The sequence below is a fragment of the Betta splendens genome, chromosome 10 (genome assembly GCF_900634795.4).
Source record: "Betta splendens chromosome 10, fBetSpl5.4, whole genome shotgun sequence".
NCBI lineage: Eukaryota > Metazoa > Chordata > Actinopteri > Anabantiformes > Osphronemidae > Betta > Betta splendens.
This window is the reverse complement of record NC_040890.2, coordinates 9,171,365-9,189,102: the sequence shown is the minus strand read 5'-3', so window position 1 is coordinate 9,189,102 and position 17,738 is coordinate 9,171,365. Positions and strand designations below refer to the sequence as shown.

The 17,738-nt window shown below is 46.6% G+C and overlaps 3 protein-coding genes across 5 annotated transcripts; all 3 read left to right on the top strand.

The window, feature by feature from the left end:
• Positions 1–575: 575 nt before the first annotated feature.
• On the top strand, positions 576–11,780 carry eda (ectodysplasin A). Of its 2 annotated transcripts, none has more exons than XM_029164983.3 (8): positions 576–1,055; positions 6,707–6,806; positions 8,758–8,796; positions 9,060–9,230; positions 9,574–9,608; positions 9,711–9,762; positions 10,171–10,295; positions 10,611–11,780. In XM_029164983.3, the coding sequence occupies exons 1-8, from the start codon at positions 732–734 to the stop codon at positions 10,869–10,871; spliced, it is 1,107 nt and encodes a 368-aa protein (XP_029020816.1). In that variant the 5' UTR covers positions 576–731; the 3' UTR covers positions 10,872–11,780. The 2 variants fall into 2 exon arrangements, with proteins under 2 accessions (XP_029020816.1, XP_029020815.1); XM_029164982.3 differs by having other exon boundaries at positions 10,171–10,301.
• A 270-nt stretch (positions 11,781–12,050) lies between these two features.
• Positions 12,051–14,489, top strand: LOC114864262 (tumor necrosis factor ligand superfamily member 13B-like). Of its 2 annotated transcripts, XM_029164989.3 has the most exons (6): positions 12,051–12,293; positions 12,391–12,466; positions 12,591–12,647; positions 12,731–12,843; positions 12,934–13,078; positions 13,870–14,489. In XM_029164989.3, the coding sequence occupies exons 1-6, from the start codon at positions 12,051–12,053 to the stop codon at positions 13,983–13,985; spliced, it is 750 nt and encodes a 249-aa protein (XP_029020822.1). In that variant the 3' UTR covers positions 13,986–14,489. The 2 variants fall into 2 exon arrangements, with proteins under 2 accessions (XP_029020822.1, XP_029020821.1); XM_029164988.3 differs by having other exon boundaries at positions 12,731–13,078.
• Positions 14,490–14,630: 141 nt separating this feature from the next.
• On the top strand, positions 14,631–17,069 carry LOC114864257 (transforming growth factor beta activator LRRC32-like). The gene is made up of 2 exons (XM_029164981.3): positions 14,631–14,768; positions 14,889–17,069. The coding sequence occupies exons 1-2, from the start codon at positions 14,631–14,633 to the stop codon at positions 16,755–16,757; spliced, it is 2,007 nt and encodes a 668-aa protein (XP_029020814.3). The 3' UTR covers positions 16,758–17,069.
• Positions 17,070–17,738: the final 669 nt, after the last annotated feature.

Sequence of the window (17,738 nt, the reverse complement as noted above, 5' to 3'; positions counted from 1 at the left end):
TGTAGTCTGTTTAAAAATACAATTTGCAATACTTTTCCACTCTTTGATGAGATGACGATATCGTCGACCGCTCGCTCTTGTTCAACAACAACACTGGGCGATATTTACCAAGGTTTTACATCGATTCTTCACACGGGACCACCACCCTATGCACCTCCGCCCATGTGCCACCCACATAACATAACAAAGTGCCAAACAAAGTAGCCCAGTGAAAAATAGCATGCCTTAAGCCTGCAACACACCAAACACACGCATAAACAGACCGTCGGTGACCGGCCCTTCCCATTCACACTCACAGGGCAGGAAATAGATGCCTGAGGAATGTCACGAAATGTGTTTTCGTGTCCCAAAGTGCTGAGTAATAATCACCCAAACACAAAGAGGGGAATATTCTCACAACATCCTCTTGTTAGTGTCTGACGGGCGTTGCAGTAACCCGCACCCTCCGTTAGGTGTCGCTCGACTACTGCGCCTGGTGGAGGCCATGCTTGCGCGTTGAGAGCCCCCCGGCTTCTGGCCCGTGTTGTCTGGGCTCGCTGTCTTCGCCGGCCAATCACAGCGCAGGTGGGCGGGTCTCCATTGTTACTACAGCGACTCGAAGAAGTTTGCGCCGACCTGCCGCTGCTGCACCTATGAGTCTCCACGTTCAATGAATAGCCGCGGCCCGCGCGACACGAGCGCGACCCGATTATGCCGAGATAAAGAGCATCTGCCTCGCGCTCCGTCCGATAATGGCATGCGATGGTCTGCACGCGGAGGACTTCCCGGACAAAGTGATGCCCAGAGCGGCTCCCTGCACGTGCCACAAGAAGTGTAGGAGTCGCGGCAGCAGCGTAGTCTTCCTGGGATTATTCCTGCTGTCCCTGTCTCTGCACGCTGTCACCCTCGTCTGCTATTTGGATCTGCGCTCCGAAGTCAAACGGGAAATTATCCACCAGAAGCGGGACTCCATGTTGTCATTAGCGGGGAGCGACCCGGCTGACCCGGCGCCGCCGCTCGCGCCCGGGCACGCGCGCCTGGACTCCGGTAGCAGCCACGGCGGAGAGGGTCGCGAGGTAAAACACACACTAAATGATATGTTGGGAAATAAAATGTATCGAAATGGCGAACTGAAGCAGCAGCGGCTCCTCCGGCACGACATTGTTCTCATTCCTCGCGCGGAGGCTGTTCGTGCTCGCTCGCCTCCGCTCAGTCCTCCGGTGTCAGGTTCGGTGGCTGTGCGCTGTCGCGGCATGTTCCTGGGCAACTTCTTTTACAGTAGCCTGTCGCGGAGTTCCGCCAGACGAATAGGTTTTAAACGAACGCTCCCGTGCGCGCGCGCCGAGCCTCTCAACGATCTGAGCTGCGCCTCTGTCACCTGGCCAACACCTCCTGTTGAGGCTGACGCAGACGTGCCAAGGAGGTGAGAGAGGAGACGTTCAAGTTATGTCTTCCCAGAAGCAGAAGAAACAATCCCGGTTAAACTCCCAGTCAACTCGTGGCTGCGTTTCCCTTTGATCACACCGCATTTAACCCAGTCGATCGCGTTTGCGGCGCTCCGCACCGAGGCCGGCCGCCCAGCTGGAGTCGCGGGCGGGCCAGCCGGTGTGCCGGAGCAGGTGGACGGAGAATGCACCGGACCGCCAGCAGGTGCAAAGCCCACGGGCTGATGTCGATTCATCAGGACGTGGATGGGGCAGTTGGGAGCTGGAGCGGAGCCAGCCTCATCTTACATGTGTTTTCTTTTCTGGCAGTGGGCTGATTGAATGTTCATTGGGTTGTCTGTGGCTTTGGCAACAACCCCCTACCACCACAGGACCCCCCCCCCCCCCCCCCCCCCCCCCCCACACACACACACACACACACACACTGCCTAATTTTATTAGCTCAAAGGGCCTGAGTGGAGGTCTCGACCTTACATCGCTTGCTCATTTAGCTCATGTGTCACTGCTTGTATAACCTTTTTCAGAGAAAATGATCCTCTGTGTGGGGCATTGGCTGGACACAAACCCTCAATTTGATAGTCACTCGGAGGAATTTGGGTTATTCAGGCATTTATTTCCCTGCAGGAAAGACTATCTAGATGTGTTGCTGGTAATGTGGTCTGCTCTGCAGCGTTTTCCTTTTGCGAGTGGGAAGCCCAGCCTTTTCATTTGTCCTCAGTGTGTCCTTTGCTAAGCTTATTTTAGGGAGTAGTGGTTTCCCTGGTTTAAGCAGAGTGAGATGGGCCTGGTATTCAAGCCAGATGGTGATGCTTCATGAGGTGAAAGACTGTGGCCCAGCTGTAAATATTTAACAGCGCTGTGATGCTGTCCTTGCCAGATGTCTGCATTAAACAACTCTGATTACACATCCCACAGTTTTCATAGTTGGAGAAACAGGAGCATGTGGCATTTGGTCGCAGAGGCCGCACTTGTTAGTTTTTCGGGCTCTTTCCTTTGATGAATCTTTTTTTTTGTGGAGCTAAAATTTGTTTATTGGACGTTTTACATGAGTGTCATCAAAGGCACTTGAGCGGCATCACTGAAATCTGATGTGACGTGAAGGTAAACAGACAAGTGTAACGGAACATGAAACGAGTCCCTGAGAAAAAACAAAGCAAGATTTACACTTCTGTACGGATAGATTCGTTTCGCTTCGAGCTGGAGTTTTCTTTCGAGAGAGACAAAGTGCGGTTTCCCATCATGCGAGAGCTGCAGTGCAGACCGAATTCAGCGCATCAGATAATTTTCATCTGGGATCCTGTTGCTCATAAATCAGCAGCTGGTAAACAGTGCAGCCAGTGGAAAATCCTTGGGTCAAAAGGGATGCAAAATGATTTTTGATATCATAACATAAGATAAGAAAGATAACGGTCCGTTTAATTACTAGAAAGGGAAAATGTAATCATGAGGTTTAGGAAGTGCACATGGAAAGAAGCATAAAACTAGTTTTAGTGTGAATCACTCTATTAGGTTTGATCACACTTAACTGCTTGTGGCTATAGCACTTGTAAGGATTTAAGCTATATAAACTGCATTACTACTTAAGTGTCCTATCAGCATGTTGACCTGCTTGTAACCTGGATTGTGGGGTGATAGGAGACAAAGAAACTGAAGCAGTTGCTCCTGCGCAGGATTTGTACAAACCCACCCTGCTTGTTTCTTCAAGTGCAAGTTCAAAATTAGACTTAGTTACAGTTACAGGTTCTCGTAGAGGTAAAACAGAATGATGTCCACACATTATGTACCAGCTAACGTCTCTCAGTTTTTCAGATCCATGCGTCTTAATGAGAGCGGACGATCTGGCCATTTATGATTCGGCTCTAGGAAGTGAACACAGTCTTCCTCTCAATGGGCACAGTCGGTATGCCCTTGAGCAAGGCAGTAAATCCCAGCTGCTTCACAGATCTGCGCGGTTCCCAACAGTAAAAAGCCCCTCCCAGGTGCGCGTTGCTCTCGAGTGTGAGGTATGAGCGCTACGCAGGACATTAAAGACGAAGAAGAAGAAGAGTGTGGCGCAGTCAGTCGCGCTTAATAAAACTGCATCCACACACTTAGGGCGAAGACTGAAACGCTATCTGAGCTAACATTTTTCTTATAACCATTATATGAAATAATTTTCTCCTCTGATGTATGCCTTCAAAGTCCCACAAAGAACAGATGCTGAAACATCTGGAGTCTAGTTAACGGCTATTAAAAAAGTCAGCTTGATGGGACACAAAGTGTTCGGCAGCGTACATGCTCTGCGGCGTCAGGGTGGGCTGTCACCCACATCTACTTTAATTGTGACCAGTGCGTGATTAGTTTAAACAGCGTCATCATATGTAGAGCTCCAGTGGGCCTACATATCGGGCATTAATGTGTACAGGCGCGAGCGTCATAAAAACACAGTGCGGAGGAGGTAGAAGCTCCACATATATGAGGCTGCAGACGTTCTAGCCTGAATTGTCTTGACAGACACATGGCGTAGACGCCTAGTAAAGATTAAGTCCAGAGTCACAAACATCTAGCAAAATAATAAATTCTGGAGGCACTCACGGCACTCAGCTCCACATCACTGCGCCGCAAGCGTTGCAACATCTGCAGCGTGATTGGCTGCTGACAGACAACATTTCCCTCAGAGCGAGCGCCGCGGCGTTTTCAGACGACAGTCTGCGGATCGCCGTTATTGAATTACCCCAGTGATGGTTTAAAGCGCATGGCGTTTGACACCGGCTGAGCTGCGGACGCCCCCGTTGGTGACGTCCAAGGGCGAGTCGCTCTGCACCCACATCGTTCAAGTCACCGAGCTTGGTGTACCCCCCCCCCGGCCCTCGGTTTCACCTCTTCAACTTCGTGACCTCGCGCTCTCCGCTAAAGTTTGGCCCGAGCAATTATCTGTGTTTGTGCAAATTCGAAAAAGAAGAGAAATCGGAGCGGGCGAGAGCGCACACATGGCGTGACGGTTTAAAAGTGCACAAGCTGCGGCGTCAAATCAGTGTAAGATGTTGCGGTTGTCAGGGTAGTATGGGAGCAGGAACAGTGCAAGAACGCAAGTTGTTGTAATAGCACTCGTTAATAGAGCAAAGAGGAGTCTTGTGATCAGAAAATTACACATCCCAGGGGTGACTGAATTTTAGTCATATCCTCACGGAGCAACAGGGAATCACGTCCTCTGAGCGCAAGAGCACCCCCCCACCAACGCTTTGAAGATTTGAGAGCCCTCTAATTAATAGCATTTTTCCCTTGTGCTGAAAAAGAATGGTTTACTCAATAGTTGGCACTTGGCATACATACCAACACGTTGTCATCCTGATTTACTGTAACTCTGCATGCCTTTGAAGGGTATGAAGGCTGTAAATGTTGTAATGAAGTGAAATGAGGCAAACAAGGGCGCAAAACCATTTCTCATAGTCGAATAATGGACCCCCCCCCCCCAAAAAATCACTTTGTTCCCTTCATCTAAAACACCATCTGCACCGGTTTGGTAGTAGCCTAGCAGATTGCTTGTTTGTTTTTTGTCGTTCTTCTGAGGCTTAATCTCGGGCCAGAAATTGGCTGTTGAATCATGTTTGGCTGTCAGAACAGACGAAAGTGTAACGCCATACGCCTGAACATACAGCCAGAATCCTTTGAGAGGTAGAAAGCCCCCTCCCCTATATGCCAACAGCTGGAGAGGAGATGTGGAGACACCTGTGCGCCAAATGAACAGCAAACGTCGCCGGTCGCGGGGAACATCTGGAGCCGTGTGTGACGATAAACCATTCCAGTGCGTGCGCCTCCATTAGGCTAAAACTCTCCCGCTTATAAGGTCAGACATGGCTGGCAGCTAGTCAGGGATGCAGACTTGAACTACTTTGAGCTGGTCCAACGCAGCCGGCGGGGGGTGTTCTACACGATACAGCTCATCCCTCACCGCCGGGCGGCGGGAGGGGGGGGGGGTTCCAACATCTGATACGAGGTACAGAAGAAACTCAAAACATAACTTTTCTTGTCTGTGTTCTTATGGTCTTTCAGTGGCTCTGCTCGAAACCACACAGAGAGTCAGGGGGAGTTCACGCTGCTTTCAGGAGAAGATTTCTCACCGTTGGGGTTTTACAACTGTGTTTACTCAAGCATCGCAGATGGAAACATGGAATATGTCATCTTATAGTGAACAGAGATATGCCTCAATGGAGAGGAGAGGTCAAAGTGCCTGTCAGCAAACTTGTCTGATTCATTTGGAGCAGAAACCCTAACTGATGTGTTATTATCTTTTGATCCGTTCTAAGGTGCTGCACGTGTCACTGCTTTGGAGACGTCAGTTACACAAACTCCAAGCAGATGTCCAGCACAATGCAAGTTATCTGGTTGTCTGTCCTCAGCCTGTCGGAGCGCCAGTGCCCCGCACTCTGGCCATTATTCGCGCTGACGCACCAAAGTGTGGCCAGAAGTGTGACGGCGAGGAGGCTTTGGGTGGTCCCGTCGGGCTTCAAGTGCCAGGTTTCGGGTTCTGGGAACTCTCGGATGAATGTGATCGAGAACCGGCCCCTCTAATAGAACGCGACTTTGAACAATCAGCACTTTTTTTCCAAGCCACAAGCCCTGTGCATGATCGTATTTGTTGTTGGAGCTGCTCATGCATTAAGGGTGTTACTGTAAGGTCAGCGGGTGCTGAAGAGTTCATGTGAATGTAGGTCGACCAGAACCAGTGAGGGGAGAACACAGGCGTGCGGTTTGTCCCGCCACTCACTCACCCATGGGAACACCCCACCGCTGCAGCGAAGCCTTTCCTGCTCATAGGGATGATCTCAGACCAGCTCCGCCGTTTCCTTTCCATTCACTCAGGTTCCTTTTTGGCTTATTCACGGCACGTCTGAACAGGGCTGGGACCAGGTGCTATGTGAATGGGTATTGCTCTCATATTAACAGCAATTCACGTTATCCTTTTGTCAAAAAGGGTGAATTTTAGAGCAGCCGTGTCCAGGTGACCGTCTCAAACGGCAGAAACGCAGACAAAACCAACTTGGGTTACAGGATAGGTTACAGCCCCGGTGGGAGCTTGGCCGCAAGTGAATGCGCTGGCTGACAGTGTCTCACATCTTTTCAAATGCCTCAAGTTGTCTCTGTGCAAACATTATACCCCAAGAATAGAAAGGCCACTTGTAACATGGCTTCGCTCTCAAAATCTTGTATCACTCAATTCTTTTGTTTGCATCTAGGAATGAATATGTGGTGATCCAAACACACACACACACACTTATTAAAATGTTCTGTTTCTTTGCCAGGAGAACGCACTGCACAGAAATAGTGACGTCCGTGCCACAGAGGACAACAGGGGCATAACTCAGCGAGCGAAAAGGAGCCCCGGCAAGCAGCCAGAAGCAGGTACGGGCCTCAGCGCCACGCAGCTGCTGGCTTTTATGCTCACACCTTGATACAGAAGCTACATGCTGACACCGTAGCTTATTGTCTTTATTGTCTTCCCCTTTTGCAATCTGGTGTTTTATCCACATCCAAATTCAGCGTGTTTAACAGTAAACCATAAACCTTTGCTCCCCGCTGCACCTGCAGCCGTCTGTTTTCTGGATACGTTCTTGGCTACAGCCTTGACGACGTTTAGTAATGTTTTATTTTGTTTTGTTTTGTTTTTTTGGAAGGCGGTCACAGTGTAAACAACAGGATTATGCCGGGCCTAATCCTCTTAAATTCTGAAAAACAATTGTTAATAGTTTCTCACTTTTTTTGTGGAATTGATATTTTTATTGCTGTTCTTACTTAACAAAGCAGCTCCACCACACACTGTTGCGGAGTTTATAGAGCAAGGGATTAGATGGAATGGGATTGATTATTACTTGGATAGCAAACAAGGACAACAATGAGTTTGGGAGGGTTTCACCAATTTGAAACAGACAGCGAAGCCCGCGTTGATCCCCCCCCCGTCTCAGAAGAATAGCAGGTCCCTGAAATATCTTTTGGTTTTATCAACTAAACAGATCTGGGTTTTGGAATCTAAGTGTGTTTTCAGTCAGGCCTGAAAAAAAACATTTCAATTCCTAAAAAAGCCAGTCCCTTCAGAGAACTAGGCGTGCGTCTCTGAAATCTATCTTTAATGGATTCATTAATTTCACCAAATTGATTTATCATAATCAATAGCCGAACAGAAAAACACATGGCCCGTGTGTCTGAATTTGCTTTTGTAGTTTTTGTTTAGAATGTGAGCTATGCAAATAAAAAAAAAAAAGCAACGGCTTTGAAGTTTCATGTGCAACAAGTGCAGCATGATCACAAGGCATTCCAATGTCTGTGGCGTGACACTGAATACTTGGGGGGGGTTAGTGATTGTGTTTAAATTAGAAGAAAAAACTCACCTTTGAGACTTTCTACATAAATCAGTAAAGTCCTGAGCCTCTAAACACTAATCATTCCCAGGTCTCTCCTCTGCTCTGAGCGCACAGACAAAGGCTTTTGTAATCTCAGCCTCAGATGTGTGTGTGTGTGTGTGTGTGTGTGTGTGTGTGTGTGTGTGTGTGTGTGTGTGTGTGTGTGTGTGTGTGTGTGTGTGTGTGTGTGTGTGTGTGTGTGTGTGTGTGTGTGTGTGTGTGTGTACTGTATATGTGCGTTCTCGGCACTCCTCTAACGGGCACCAGATTCCAGATAGGGCTGCTCGTTAAGAGAAATCTATGCGGGTGCATCCAGTCATTTAGCCAGGGGAGAAAACACTGGCCATATGTTTGAGAGGGACTCAAACTGTGAGGTTTTAGGTTAAATGGCCTTTGTAGTTGTAATGACATGGTAAACACGAGAGCAGCGAGACGGCATTTTGAAAAGGATTCTTCAGCTGCACAGCAAACACACACACACGCGCCCAGATGCAGTCTAAGTGCATTTGGTCTTTCAAGCACTGACATAGATGCCCCACCAACATCCACACACACGCATACGCACGCACACACACGCTCGTGGCTGTAAAGGGGAGACACGCAGAAGTACACACACTTTCATCTGCATTCTCCATCTGGGCTTAATTCAAAGAAAAGGATTTTGGCAGGATAAAGTATCTCTCTAATGATCTTCTCCAGTTCCACTGCCTGTGAATGCTTAAGGCACTTGTTCATACAGAGGAGGTGAAACCACACTTACAAATTACTACACTAGAAGATACCACAGACTGACATACCTCCACTCTAGTGTTCAGCACACAGCGTCTCAGTCTGTTATTTCAGCCCGTTTAGGACACTGTAACACGCGGAATGAGCTGGATACTCGAGATGTTATCGGAGATGATAATTGTTCATGAGACCATTTCAAGCTTAATCATGGTTTTCGTTTCTTACAGAATTGACTGGGAAGGAAAGAAAGAAGGACAGGAAAAAAGGTAACTCAGATTTCAGCCTGAGTTCTGCTTATCTTGGTCACTGAATGTTCCACTACCTGCTGCCTACTTACTGGAAGTAAATCCAGGAAATGTCATGGCTTGATATGAGCTGATATGATGAGTATGATATTTAACTTATGGTGTTAAAACCAGATTTAATAGTAAGTAAAGATACTTGATTGATTGTAAAGCTCATGGAAGCAAAACCAGTCTGACAATGAATGAGTTTTACTCACCAACCATTATTCTTTCTGACTTATCAGGGAAGAAAAGGTCTGTGCCAGGCCCCCCTGGTCCCCCTGGTCCCCCGGGCCCCCAGGGGCCACCAGGCATCCCTGGCATCCCTGGGATTCCAGGAAGCAATGCTGTAGGACCAGCAGGACCCCCTGGACCTCCCGGGCCACAAGGACCGCCGGGCGCTCAAGGTCCTGCAGGTATAAACCCAAAATAAAGACAGGTTAAAAACCCACTAGCGTAGCCAAGACTCAAGACGGAGAACTTGAAAACACCCATGAGTTGAAAGATTTGTTTTCAGATTACAATGTTTTCCTGCATGTCGACGCGTTCCCACACTAGAAGGGGGCTCAAGTTTTCAAAATCGATGAACTCATTGCCTGCACAGTGAGACTTTCTGATGGAGGAGTTTAAACACCAGGGCTGCAGTGATCTATCTTCCAACTATGTCACTGTTTGTTTTATTTTAATCATTGTCTTGTCTTTGTTCCTCAGCCATGTCATAGGCCAGACTTTTATCATGTCCCTCTCTTATTATTGCAGGGGTTGTCGATAAGGCCAAAACAAAGGAATTCCAGGTAGAGTGTGTCACCGTTTTTACACAGGATTTCATCCCACTCAGAGTCCCAGCTGCTCCAACAGTGTGTTCAGTTTATTAACCAGAGGTTCTTGTGTTTCAGCCTGCCGTCGTCCACTTGCAGGGGCAGGAAACCACTATCCAAGTGAGAGAAGGTGGGTGTTTTAATAAATAATAAGAACACTTAATACTTAAATATTCACTGAGAGTTGTCAGTGTTTGTCTGGTAGCTGTTTCCTGTAAGCAGTGTTTGTTGAGTGTCACCTGCAGAACCTAAGTAATGGATTTGTTGCTACCAGTATTTACTGCAAGATTATAGCAAATCTAATGTAATCCTATAGCCCTTTACAGGATCAGTTTGTAGTTATAGGCTTATATTATAAGTCACATCCGTGTTAGAGCATAAGCCTCGCATGCCAGCAGATTTTGGTTATCCTGTATCAGTCAGTCAGCCTCACTAGACCTGTAAGTATCACTGGCAGGTTTCTGTTTTCTGTCGGTACTCTGCTCAGACTGTCTGAAAGGCATGTGTGCTGAAGATTTTCCCTTGTTTGTTTGCTTAGACCTGTCCGAAGGCATCCTGAGGAACTGGAAGATGTTGTCCATCCACCATCGCGTGTTTAAAATGCACTCTCGCTCTGGAGAGCTGGAGGTGCTGCTGGACGGTGTCTACTTCATATATAGTCAGGTAGAAGTGAGTACGGTCCTTGACGTAACTCTTAAAATTTACAGTGCAGAGTCAGAAGAACTGGCAGGTGTTCTGTAGTTAAATCAAAAAACCTGCTTGCTTTGATTATACTTGTATGTTTCAGTTACATTAGAAGACATATTTCTCCTTCCCCTCTCTCTGTGACTAAATGTAAAGCTCCATAACTCAAATCCTTGTTGGCTCCTCCGCTTCTCCAGCTGTTTCGACTTAAAACAAACTCTTAAATATCATGTGGACTTGTTTTGATTACCCTTCTCAGTCCTTTGTGAATTTTATGTCTCCCCTCTCCACCAGGTGTACTACCTCAACTTCACTGACATTGCCAGCTATGAGGTGATGGTGGACTCCAACCCGTTCCTGCGCTGCACCTGCAGCATCGAGACGGGCCAGCGCAAGTTCAACACCTGCTACACGGCTGGCGTGAGCCTGCTCCGTGCGGGCCAGAGGATCTCCATACGCATCGTCTACGAGGACACGCTCATCAGCATGACCAACCACACCACCTTCCTGGGAAGCGTCAGACTCGGAGAGGCTCCATCTGCTGGGCAGAACTGATAATTACACAGCCGCCAGCCCTCTGCATGAATAAGAACGTCACACACAGTGAAAACAGATCAGCCCAGAGTCACGCTGTCTCATCATCTTGCCCAATGTAGGATTTATGAATCCATTAGCTGCAACTTCTAGCCTGAGTTTGGCCCCTGTTGTGAAGACACTTAATCTCCCTCCCTAAGACCTCTAGGTCTTTAAAGTTGAGAAATACCAAGTGACTCGGGTTGACTTTAATGTCTATCTATTAGAAAGGACGACTTGGACTTTTCTGCCCCCCCCCCCCTCGCACTTGTCCTGCGCAAAGAGATCAGCTACAGTAAATTTCCTCATCAAACAGCCGTATCTATTTATAGTTGCAACTTTGTGTCAACACAGCCAGCATCTCGCTTCATAACACAGAAGGACACTGCGCTGACGGAAACTTAATAGTTACACACTTTCAAGTGCTGTTGAATGATAATCTTGTATCTCCAAACCTACCAGCTGTTACAGATGTTTCATTCACACTTTGTATACTCAGCATTTTTAATTAATTTAATTGTTAGTGGTTATAAGTGAGTGGTTTACCAAAGAAAATACCAAGATAAAATAATAGTATGAGATCATATAAGCGTTGAAAGCCAATCTGAAGTCTATCTATGCAAAGCTGAGAGCAATCTACTAAAACTGGAGGTATAAGGCAGTCATAGAACAACAGCACTATATATTTTGCGCACATTTGCACTACAGCATCTCTGCAGAATATCAGCGATATGTTTTGTTGCCGTGCTGTTGTTTAGTTACCATATGAGTGAATCCATGTGGGAAAATGATAGTTGTTTATACGTCTCTGTACATATTGTATATAAAATGGGATATACTTTTGTAAATGGAGTTGATTGATGGATTAAAATGTTTCATTTTCTGTCCGAATGCATTCGTCTGCCGTCGCTGTCTGTGCCGCTGGTGGTATTGATTTGAAAAGGTTGAAGCGCCTCATTCGTATCGGCACGAGCGCTGAGGGGGGGGGGATGATGCTCAGAGCGAGGCCTTTTTTTGTCTTTATTAAAACGGGCTCTTACTTTTCAGGTTTCAAATTTGGCTGCACGGCTCCTCCAGTCTAAATGATTACCATCTTGTGAGGCAGCGAGAGGAGGGTTCCTCATTTAGAAATGCAACGCTTGGGTTTCCGGGGGTTAACTCATGTGTGACCTCACCCGTTTGTGTAACTTTAGGTCGTCCAGTCCCTCGAGCCTCACGATGCTGTACGGTGCTTTATTATCACTAGCGGCGTCTATGTTTTGTCTCGGCCTCTTCTTGGTGCACAGAGCCAGTCTTTTAGAAAATGACTTTCGCAAACTCCAAAGGGACATAATTCTACAATTAAATCAGCCACGTTCTGAAGGAGTCAAAGAGAAAATGGCCAAGATGTCTAAAACAAGGGAGGTATGTCACTGATTATCCAGCATGGAGTCATACTTAGATTTATGCTATGAGTGTTCAGATAGTCCTGTATTAATATGCTTTCTCTTGGGTCATGAAGCCAAAGGTTTTCCAGAATACTCAAAGTTCACTGATGTCTTCTAGGAGAATGAAACGGGAACAAAGCAGCAACAGAGGTGGGTTGGAGCTGAGAATTGGACATGGCTCTATTAGTTACAGTCTGCTATAATAGTGAGGCCGTAAACAGCCTGTGCTAAGTTAATAAAATCCAAGTGTACTGCTCATTTCCCCTCTCACCAGCTCCAACATCATTTCTGCAGTTAACGGCTAACTCTAACAAACTGCCAGACATAAAAGGTAAAGCTGAATCCAAGTCTTTGGCATTAGCATGTCCCTGCCTGCCATTATTTTGAATGAGTGTATCTTGCCTTTCCCCACAGGAAATATTACAGTGATCCCTTGGACGGTTTCTGTGCAGGGAGGAAATGCAATTTCACAAAAGGAAAACAGAATTGTTGTCCAAGAGGATGGTTATTACTTGGTGTTTGGACAAGTATGGTGTCATTGGACCTCAAGCGTAACTAAGCTGATATTACAACTGACTTGTTCCAACTCTGTGGCTAATGTTCTGCTTAATTCACAGGTTTTGTTCAAAAGCTCCAACGCCGTCATGGGCCACGTCATTCGGCGCTGGAGCTCCGCTGGCTCCGACACCAGGTCCACGGAGCTCCTGCGCTGCTTGCAGGAGATGCCTGGTGAACACCCTGCCAATACGTGCCACACTGCAGGTTAGCGCCTTGTGCCGTCTTGAAGAGATACTTAAATCATTTGCAGATGCTAATTGTCTTCCTTGCCAAAAGCTAAATACCGCTCCCCTGGCTCAGCGGGATGGATCTACAGCCAGCAGCAACCTCGCCAAAGAGCCTTGTTATCACCATGACTGCTTCAGACCAATAAATACACAGACACATAAGCTCCCCGTGGGGCTTACAGTTCGCTTGAAGACTTCTACTGAGACTTTTATTGATTTTGTTAGCACTGGTCAAAGCCAGGCTTTCTGTTTCCCCTGTTAAAAGATTTTAGGCTAAGCTAAGCAAATGCTGATGAGACCTCCATCCTCGCTGCGCAGCATCACGTCACATCTGGGGGAAATGCTTTCTCCTCCCAAATATATTCTTCAATTCTTAGTTTAGAGATTTGCTGGATCCTAAAGGAAAGGCTAGAGAATCAAGGGGCCTCAAATGCAAAACATGAGGTCACATAATGGTTGTGTAAGTACAAAGATCACGTGCTGTTCAGTCAGCATATCTCGAGTCGCTGGGCACATGGGAGATCCTGAGTTGACATGTTGATGACAGCGCTCTCCACGATTCTTCTCATAACACCAAATGGGAGAATAACCTTTGGAAGAACAGCTTTCATCCCATCCATCTCGCTCCAAACGCGAGTCGCGCTCATGCCAAAAACGCACAGAAGTACTGAAAACCCCTTTCTACCCTGTTTTCACTCCACCTCTCTCACTCATCTACTATTTCCCTCCATGCCCTCAGACTGAACACGCTGTGTCCTCCCTCCGCAGGCATCGTGCAGCTCCGTAGAGACGACAGGCTGGAATTGGTTATCCCATACAGGCCCCAGGCTCTGATCTCCATGGATGCAGAATCAACCTTTTTTGGCGTCGTGCAGCTGAACTGACAGGAGGCGGCGTGAAGACGATAGCCGCGCGGCTACTTAGCGCAGGAAGCGTGAGAAGGCGCTGATAAAGGCCTGCGTGACGGCGGCAGGAAAGCGTGTTACTGATATACAGGAGTGTTGGAATGAACTCCTCAGCCTGTGTCTGCTCCTGCTTTTAATCGATACTGTGCATCTTCCTGTGGTCACCATACATTTGTGCCACCTCCTGCTGTCGTCGGGCTATTTTTTGCTTCCCTCCAGCTCCAGCTCTGTTTATTTGTTCCTCCCATCTATTTTAGAGCAGCTTCCGTTTTCCTGAGGCCGCGTCAGGAACAAACAAAGGTATCATTTGTTATCACTCGGGAGGTGTACACTTTGCTGATGTGATTTATTAGCATGAGACAGTGAATGTGAATAAACTGGCCATTTTGCTTCGGTTTCAATATTTTTTTTTCATTCTTTTTTTTCTGAAAACATGTTTTTATTTTGTCTTCTGCTTAATAAAAGTGATGCATCAGTCGTTAATTCTTTAGTGTCCAAATATAGCATCTATGGAAGCTATCTGGTGTCCACAGCTGTTTTCCTCCCCCCCCCCCCCCTTTTTGGTGAAGCGTGGTTCTATTCGGGTGTGTGTGATCGAGTCTATGAGCTCTGACACCAGTAGTGATGCTGTACAGTTATACAGCAGCAGAAGCAGCAGCAGCAGCAGCAGCAGCACAGGGGATGGTCAAAGACATGTTCTCCAGCCTTCTACTACTATGGCCACTCAGCTATGGCCTTGCACTGACGCACGCTGCTCCACAGGTAGTAATATTGCATTCATATAAAGAGTTGCACCTTTAATTTGTTGTATAAATAAGCAAAGATTATTTCACTTTTCTCGATTCCCTCTTTGATTATGATTAATGTTCCTTTCATTTCAAGGAGCAGTCCTGGAACAACCACAACCTCCACTCTGTCCCTAGGGATCTGGATGCAAGGGTTCGAAGACTGGACCTGTCCAATAACTTCATCAGACAGCTGCGCACACTTGTCTTGCCGTCTTTGGAGCAGCTGGACCTCAGCGCCAACCAGCTGGATTTCATCTCTGAGGGGGCCTTCGAAGAGCTGGCTCGACTGGAGCGGCTGAATTTGTCCAGAAACGCGATGAACACCAACGTTGGCAGTAACAGCAAAGCCCTCCGATCCATCAGCGGACTGAGGAGCTTGGACCTGTCTGCGAACGGCCTGACCGATGAGGCCGTTGAGCTGTACCTTCGAAACAAGTCCTCCCTCGATTGGCTTAAAATGACTGGTAACGCGTTAACAAGGCTTTCACGCAGCATGTTCAGGGAGAGTAAAGGTCTGAGGATTATTACTATTGATGATAATCTGATATCATTTATAGAAGAGGGGACATTTGAGCCGCTGAGCCAACTGAAGAAGCTAAACTTAGCTAGGAATACCCTTGTACGTGTCTGTAATTTTAAACTACATCAAGTCAAGTATTTGAATCTCAGTAGAAACTCATTAGAGTCCTTTGTCACACGCGAGGACGAGCAGATGTATGAGCTTGAAATCCTTGATCTGAGCTTCAACAACTTGCTTTATTTCCCTGTTGTTCCAAAGATGAACCGTCTGAGGTATCTTCACTTACAGAATAACATGGTCGGCACCTTGGACTCGGAGGCTTCGATGGTATCAGAGGCCAATTATCTATATAGTCATATTATGAATGAAAACACGGTGAGAAAAAATATCCTCCACTCCAACTGGAGGCTGATGCCACTCGTTTTCCTCGACCTCAGTTACAACCACTTCAGACAATTCCCAGCCGAGACTCTGAGCCTTCTCTCCTCTTTACAAGTACTCAATTTTAGCCACAACTGTTTGCAGAACATCACCTGGAACATTAGACCATTCCATTCCCATCCAGAGAACCCACGGCAGCTTTACTTTCCATCCTTAAAGCACTTGGACCTGCAAAGCAACGGACTCACGCACCTTTCTCCACCTTTTCTCAAAGCACTCACACAAATCGAAACGTTGAACCTTAAAGACAACACAGTGCAACTGTGTACTTCCATGGACCATTTGAGAGGCTTTCCATCAGTGGGGCCACAAGATTCCAACACATCCTGCTTTGCTTTTGGGAAGTTGGAGACACTCAAACACCTCAACCTCGAGGGAAACAACATCAAAACACTTCACCCGAACACTTTTCAGAAATCCTCCTTGGTTTCCTTGAACCTTGCAAGAAACACCCATATGGTGATGCATGAGGGTGCACTGGAAGCTGTGCGGACCACTCTCCAGTCCTTGATCGTCAGTGGGAACAACATGAGCAGCTCCGATCTGACGCTTCCCTGTATGCCAGCCTTAACTCAGCTAAAGATGTCCGGCAACCACCTGGACGTGTTGCCCAGCAGCCTGGGCTGCTCTCCTCTCACACAACTAGACATCAGAAATAATGCTTTGCACACTTTAAACCACTCGCTGATTAAGGCTTTATCTGTCCACCTCAAGCATATGTATATTAGCAGGAATCACTTTAACTGCTGTGACAGCAAATGGCTGATTCTCCTGAACGACTCTCAGCTAGCTGACATCGGAGACGCTGAATGCTTCACTAGCACCAGAAACCTCACTTTGACAGAATATCTTAAAACCCCTATGTCTCATTGTACTAAGGTACAGGACGTTCACATTGGACAAACATTTATTATTGCTTTATTCGTATTTGTCATAATAGCAGCGTTCACCGTGTTTTGCAAGAAGCTGTGTTGCACAGACACAACATTTGTAGTACGATAAGTCAGTGATGAGCGACTCAGGCGTGTTTCCTTTGACAGTCCATTTGCATGAGTCATTTGCAGAAGTGCAGCTAAAAGGCTGCTTTAGCCATGAATGCTAATCAAATTAAATGGAGGCAGGCTTCACCGTGCCACCCATGAATCGGTTTACACTCTATTATAACTGCACTTTGGTAGGCTTCCTGCTTCCTGCTGAGGGGCCTGTGGAGACTGTTTGGTCGCAGCGTGAGCCAAATTACTAATTCGGGTGGAGAACATTTTTGTCCATCCTTCATTTTGAAATGTCTGTTTGCAAATAAAAACTTAAACTTGGCCCAAATTTGTATGAAGGTCATGATGCTTTGCACAATACTTCCAAAATGGCCTAAAAAACAAAACAGCAATGACACATTGTTATGTTTCTGTGTGTAGATATTTTTATATATAATCCATGTTACTATACAATATATAAATCATTCATATGTTTCATAATATTTCATTTATGTGCCTCTGACCTTGGAACACTGTTGTAATGTGTCAACACCTACACTGCACTGAATCTAATGACCGGAATATATTGGCAGCCTTCACCCATGTCACTACCTGCAAAATAAATCAGTGAATCAGAGGATTTGTCCTTGGAGTTGAGCAACCTGAATTCCACCAACTTAAAAAATATAAACTGTGATATATACTATCAATCAGTCTGGGTTGTGCTCTCACTCCATAAATCTGACTAGATTTGGATCCACAACCTTATGAAGGTAAGCACATAATCACATGTGACAAAAACTCTATCCCACCCAACCCATTAACCTGCGAAATGACTTATCCCAGCTTTAAACCGTATCTACAGTAAGAAGGACATATTGATTAGAATGTGAGCAAGTAGCTGTGGGTGGAACGGCGAGAAACTGCAGCTGCAGGGTTTCCTGTTGGGTAATCCTTTCCACTTAAAGCTAAATTTGAAGTGTCATTTTGCAATTCCTATGCAAATCATCGC